Source organism: Chrysemys picta, chromosome 1 (assembly GCF_011386835.1).
Source record: "Chrysemys picta bellii isolate R12L10 chromosome 1, ASM1138683v2, whole genome shotgun sequence".
Lineage (NCBI taxonomy): Eukaryota > Metazoa > Chordata > Testudines > Emydidae > Chrysemys > Chrysemys picta.
This window is the reverse complement of record NC_088791.1, coordinates 309,136,477-309,142,649: the sequence shown is the minus strand read 5'-3', so window position 1 is coordinate 309,142,649 and position 6,173 is coordinate 309,136,477. Positions and strand designations below refer to the sequence as shown.

Below are 6,173 nucleotides of genomic sequence, written 5' to 3'. Positions count from 1 at the left end.
ACAATCGATTTGCACCTTTTTACCTGGGTGCAGACAACATACCACAGCAAGCATGGAGCCCGCTTAGCTCAGCACAGCTCACCATCACCATATGTCATCTGGGTGCCGGCAGAGGTGGTACTGCATTGCTACACAGCAGCAGCTAATTGCCTTTTGGCAGTAGACGGTGCAGTATGACTGGTAGCCTTCATCGGCGATCTGGGTGCTGGCAGACGTGGGGCTGCATTGCTACACAGCAGCAGCCCCTTGCTTTTTGGCAGTAGATGGTGTATTACAACTGGTATCCGTCATCGTTGTACTCCAGTTTGATCAGAGGCACCTGGGCAGACATGCTTTGTCTCCTGGAGACTCAGTCCTGCTGGCAGTCCTATTGAACAGTCTTGACGATGATGGCAAGCACCCAGAAGATGCTGAGGGCTATCAGTCATGCTGCACCGTCTGCTGCACCGTCTGCTGCCAGCTCCCTGATGCACAGCCACTGTTGTTGATTTTAATTCCCTGTACCTGTACGCCATGTCGTCAGTTGGCCCTCCCTCCCTCCGTCAGTTTCGCGCCTTTTTTCAGATCAGACGCCATAGCACTGGGATCATGGAGCCCGCTCAGATCACTGCGGCAATTATGAGGACTATGAACACCACGCGCATTGTCCTGGAGTATATGCAGAGCCAGGACATGCCAAAGCAAAATCAGGACCAGCCGAGGAGGCGATTGCAGCGCGGCGACAAGAGTGATGAGGAAATTGACATGGACATAGACCTCTCACAAAGTACGGGCCCCAGCAATGTGCAAAACATGGTGTTACTGGGGCAGGTTCATGGCGTGGAATGCCGATTCTGGGCCCGGGAAACAAGCACAGACTGGTGGGACTGCATTGTGTTGCAGGTGTGGGACGATTCCCAGTGGCTGCGAAACTTTTGCATGCGTAAGGGCACTTTCATGGGACTTTGTGACTTGCTTTCCCCTGCCCTAAAGCACCAGAATACCAGGATGAGAGCAGCGCTCACAGTTGAGAAGTGAGTGGCGATAGCCCTGTGGAAGCTTGCAACGCCAGACAGCTACCGGTCAGTCGGGAATCAATTTGGAGTGGGCAAATCTACTGTGGGGGCTGCTGTGATCCAAGTTGCCAGGGCAATCAAAAACCTGGTGATATCAAGGGTAGTGACTCTGGGAAACGTGCAGGTCATAGTGGATGGCTTTGCTGCAATGGGATTCACAAACTGTGGTGGGGTGATAGACGGAACCCATATCCCTATCTTGGCACCGGAGCACCAAGCCACCGAGTACATAAACCGCAAGGGGTACTTTTCAATGCTGCTGCAAGCCCTGGTGGATCACAAGGGACATTTCACCAACATCAACGTGGGATGGCCGGGAAAGGTACATGATGCTCGTGTCCTCAGGCACTCTGGTCTGTTTCGAAAGCTGGAGGAAGGGACTTTCTTCCCGGACCAGAAAATAACCGTTGGGGATGTTGAAATGCCTATCGTGATCCTTGGGGACCCAGCCTACCCCTTAATGCCATGGCTCATGAAGCCGTACACAGGCAGCCTGGACAGTAGTCAGGACCTGTTCAACTATAGGCTGAGCAAGTGCTGAATGGTGGTGAAATGTGCATTTGGACGTTTAAAAGCACGCTGGCACAGCTTACTGACTCGGATAGACCTTAGCGAAACCAATATCCCCATTGTTATTGCTGCTTGCTGTGCGGTCCACAATATCTGTGAGAGTAAGGGGGAGACATTTATGGAGGGGTGGGAGGTTGATTACGCGCAGCCAGACACCACGGCGGTTAGAAGAGTACAGCAGGGTGCGGTGCGCATCAGAGAAGCTTTGAAAACGAGTTTTGTGGCTGGCCAGGCTACGGTGTGAAACTTCTGTTTGTTTCTCCTTGATGAACCCTCCGCCCCCCCGCCCTCCCCCGGTTCACTCTACTTCCCTGTAAACCAACCATCCCACCCTCCCCTCCCCCCTTCGAGCACCGCTTGCAGAGGCAATAAAGTCATTGTTACTTCTCATTCATGCATTCTTTATTAATTCATCACACAACTAGGGGGATAACTGCCAAGGTAGCCCGGGATGGGTGGGGGAGGAGGGAAGGAAAAGGACACACTGCAGTTTAAAACTTTAACACTTATTGAAGGCCAGCCTTCCGATGCTCGGGCAATCATCTGGGGTGGAGTGACTGGGTGGCCGGAGGCCCCCAGACCGTGTTCTTGGGCGTCTGCGTGAGGAGGCAATGGAACTTGGGGAGGAGGGCTGTTGGTTACACAGGGGCTGTAGCGGCAGTCCCTGCTCCTGCTGCCTTTCCTGCAGCTCAACCATAAGCTGGAGCATATCAGTTGGATGCTCCAGCAGCTGGAGCATTGACTCTTGCCTTCTGTCTGCAAGCTGATGCCACCTATCATCTTCAGCCCGCCACTTGCTCTGTTCAGCCCGCGATTCATCCCACCACCTCTCCTCTTGTTCATATTGTGCTTTTTTGCACTCTGACATTGACTGCCTCCACGCATTCTGCTGTGCTCTTTCAGCGTGGGAGGACATCTGGAGCTCCGTGAACATATCATCCCAAGTCCGCCGTTTTCTCCTTCTAATCTTCGCTAGCCTCTGCGAAGGAGAAACATTTGCAGCTGGTGGAGGAGAAGGGAGAGGTGGTTAAAAAAGACACATTTTAGAGAACAATGGGTACACTTTTTCACATTAAAATTTGCTGTTCACATTACACAGCACATGTGCTTTCGTTACAAGGTTGCATTTTTCCTCTTATATTGAGGGCCTGCCGGTTTGGTGTGAGAGATCACTCATGCAGTGCCAGGCAACAGAATTCAGCTTGCAGGCAGCCATGGTAAGCCACAGTCTTTTGGCTTTTTTAACCTTCATAACATGTGGGAATGGTTTCAAACAGCAGCGCCCTCATTTCCCATACCAAGGACCCATTGCGTTGGCCATTTAAAATGGGTTTGCAATGTAAAAGGAGGGGCTGCTGTTTCCGGGTTAACATGCAGCACAAACCCAACTACCCCCCCCCCCCCCCACACACACACACCCAATTCTCTGGGATGATCACTTCACCCCTCCCCCCACCACGTGGCTAACAGCGGGGAACATTTCTGTTCAGCCGAGCAGGAATGGGCAGCTCTGAATGTCCCCTTAATAGAATCACCCCATTTCAACCAGGTGACCATGAATGATATCACTCTCCTGAGGATAACAAAGAGAGATAAGGAATGGATGTTGTCTGCATGCCAGCAAACACTGGGACCATATGCTGCCATGCTTTGTTATGCAATGATTCCAGACTACGTGCTACTGGCCTGGCGTGGTAAAGTGTCCTACCATGGCAGACGGGATAAGGCAGCCCTCCCCAGAAACCTTTTGCAAAGGCTTTGGGAGTACATGAAGGAGAGCTTTCTGGAGATGTCCCTGGAGGATTTCTGCTCCATCCCCATACACGTTAACAGACTTTTCCAGTAGCTGTACTGGCCGTGATTGCCAGGGCAAATTAATCATTAATCATTAAACACGCTTGCTTTTAAACCATGTGTAATATTTACAAAGGTACAGTCACCAGAGGTCCCTTGTGTGCCCTCAGGGTCTGGGAGCATGCCTTGGGTGAGTTCGGGGGTTACTGGTTCCAGGTCCAGGGTGATAAACATATCCTGGTTGTTGGGGAAACCGGTTTCTCCGCTTCCTTGCTGCTGTGAGCTATCTACATTATCTTCATCCTCAGCATCATCATCTTCCGCGTACCCCGAACCCGCTTCCCTGTTGCGTGTTTCTCCATTGACGGAGTCAAAGCACACGGTTGGGGTAGTGGTGGCAGCACCCCCTAGAATGGCATGCAGCTCCGCGTAGAAGCGGGATGTTTGCGGCTCTGCCCCAGACCTTCCGTTTGCCTCTCTGGCTTTGTGGTAGGCTTGCCTTAGCTCCTTAATTTTCACGCGGCACTGCTGTGCGTCCCTGTTATGGCCTCTGTCCTTCATGGCCTTTGAGACTTTTTCTAATATTTTGCCATTTCGTTTACTGCTACGGAGTTCAGCTAGCACTGATTCGTCTCCCCATATGGCAAGCAGATCCCGTACCTCCCATTCTGTCCATGCTGGAGCTCTTTTGCGATCCTGGGACTCCATCATGGTTACCTGTGCTGATGAGCTCTGCGTGGTCACCTGTGCTCTCCATGCTGGGCAAACAGGAAATGAAATTCAAAAGTTCGCAGGGCTTTTCCTGTTTACCTGGTCAGTGCATCTGAGTTGAGAGTGCTGTCCAGAGCAGTCACAATGAAGCACTGTGGGATAGCTCCCAGAGGCCAATAACGTCGAATTCCGTCCACACTACCCCAAATCCGACCCGTAAAGGCCGATTTTAGCGCTAATCCCCTCGTCGGAGGTGGAGTAAAGAAACCGGTTTAAAGGGCCCTTTAAGTCGAAAGAAAGGGCTTCGTCGTGTGGATGTGTCCAGGCTTAATTCAATTTAACGCTGCTAAAGTCGACCTAAACTCGTAGTGTAGACCAGGCCTGGGACTTGCCCATGTGACTCCAAACTCCATCTTGTTGCTGTAATTTTCCACAGTAAGAACAATAGGATGCCCTCCACATGGCAAAAGCTATAAAAGGCCCCGGAAACACTTCCGTTTTGTCTTCAATCCTGCTTCTTACCTCTGGAGGAACTTTGATACAAACTGAAGCTCTGAACAAAGGACTGAATGATCCATCCAAGCTGTGGATGTACTCCAGAGACTTGACTTAAGCCAGCAGTTTATTCCATCACTGCTACAAGCCTGAACCAAGAACTTTGCCATTACTGTATGTAATTGATTCCTTTAACCAATTTTAACTCTCACCTTTTCTTTCTTTCTTTCTTTCTCTTTCTTTCTTTCTTTGAATAAACCTTTATATTTTAGATACTAAAGGATTGGCACCAGAGTGATTTTTGGGTAAGATCTAAGTTATATATTGACCTGGGTGTATGGCTGGTCCTTTGGGATCAGAAGAACCTATTATTTGATGAGACTGGTTGTAAAGAACCACTCATCTCTGAATCCAGTGGTTTTGGTGGTGATATAAGAACTGGAATGCCTGAGGAAACTGCCTTTATGTTTTCTTGTTTGCCAGTGTGGTGAAACAGGAGTCTACTTTTGTGGCTGGTTTGGTATATTTTATAAAAGAATAACCACCAGTTTTGGGTTGTGTTTGCTCTATTTCTGAGCAGTTTGTCCTGAATTTGGCATCCTCAGTCGTGACCCACTAAGGCATGGTTACATTGCTAAAGAATGTTAATTGACTTATCTCTTGTATTCCTTTGCCTGCTAAAGCAATTCTAAGTTGGCAGTTTCTGGGGTACTAATTAGATCTGTGTTTTCATAGCTGTTTGTTAACCCTGTCTTTTTTGCAATACTGGACAGTCTTTTGGGTCTTTACTTACATACTGGTTAAGCTGTCACTTAGAGCTATGTTCATCAGCAATATCCAGAGCTTCTAGTGTACTATTGTTGAACTGTGCAATGCCTGTATTGTATCTGTCTACACTTTTTTGTGTAATGAAGTGAATGGCAATGTCAAACAAGAGAGGTGACAGAATGCATTCTTGTTTGATACCAGTGTCTATACTGAACTAGCCGCTCAAGTCTGTGTTTACTTTAACTGTGCAAGCTGCACCCAGATACAAAGTCTCAATGATGTGAATTATTTTTGTTGGCGTACCATGACACTTCAAGAGATTTCAGAGTGAATCACAATAGAGACTGTCAAATGTTTACTTAAAATCTGTGACGTTTATGATGAGTGTTTTTTGGCATTCAATGCTCTCTTCAATGATTATTCTTCCTGTGAAAATCTGGCTGCCATGATCTTCCAGGTCAAAATCCAGCCTGCTCTTCACTTAGCTTTGCCTCAAATGCTTCCTTTATTTTGCTTAAAATGGTGCTGCAGAAGACTTTGTCCATCACTGAAAGCAGTGTAACAGCTTGCCAGTTGCTGCAGTGACCTAGGTCACCTTTCTTTAGGTATCTTGACTATAATGCCATTTTCCCATTGTTCTTAAGGCTGTTCCTGGTCTCACACATTGAAGGGTTCAATAATAGCTAGAGACATAAAGGGTAACAAGAAAACATTCTAGAAATACATTAGAAGCAAGAGGAAAACCAAAGAAAGGATAGTCCTGTTACTTAACGGGGGCAG

General features: G+C 48.4%; 1 protein-coding gene across 1 annotated transcript; it reads right to left on the bottom strand.

Moving 5' to 3' along the window:
* Positions 1–2,016: 2,016 nt before the first annotated feature.
* On the bottom strand, positions 2,017–4,831 carry LOC135980899 (myb/SANT-like DNA-binding domain-containing protein 2). Its single transcript, XM_065581378.1, has 2 exons — positions 3,566–4,831; positions 2,017–2,627 (listed from the first exon to the last, which is right to left on the bottom strand). The coding sequence occupies exons 1-2, from the start codon at positions 4,128–4,130 to the stop codon at positions 2,125–2,127; spliced, it is 1,068 nt and encodes a 355-aa protein (XP_065437450.1). The 5' UTR covers positions 4,131–4,831; the 3' UTR covers positions 2,017–2,124.
* Between the last annotated feature and the right edge of the window lie 1,342 nt (positions 4,832–6,173).

Bases quoted from the DNA above. Each gene is read 5' to 3' on its own strand.
- LOC135980899 (XM_065581378.1), bottom strand. From the start codon at position 4,130: ATGATGGAGTCCCAGGATCGCAAAAGAGCTCCAGCATGGACAGAATGG. The intron at 2,628-3,565 runs GTGACTGTACCT...CTCCTCCACCAG, and splicing joins GGGCACACAAGGGACCTCTG to CTGCAAATGTTTCTCCTTCG.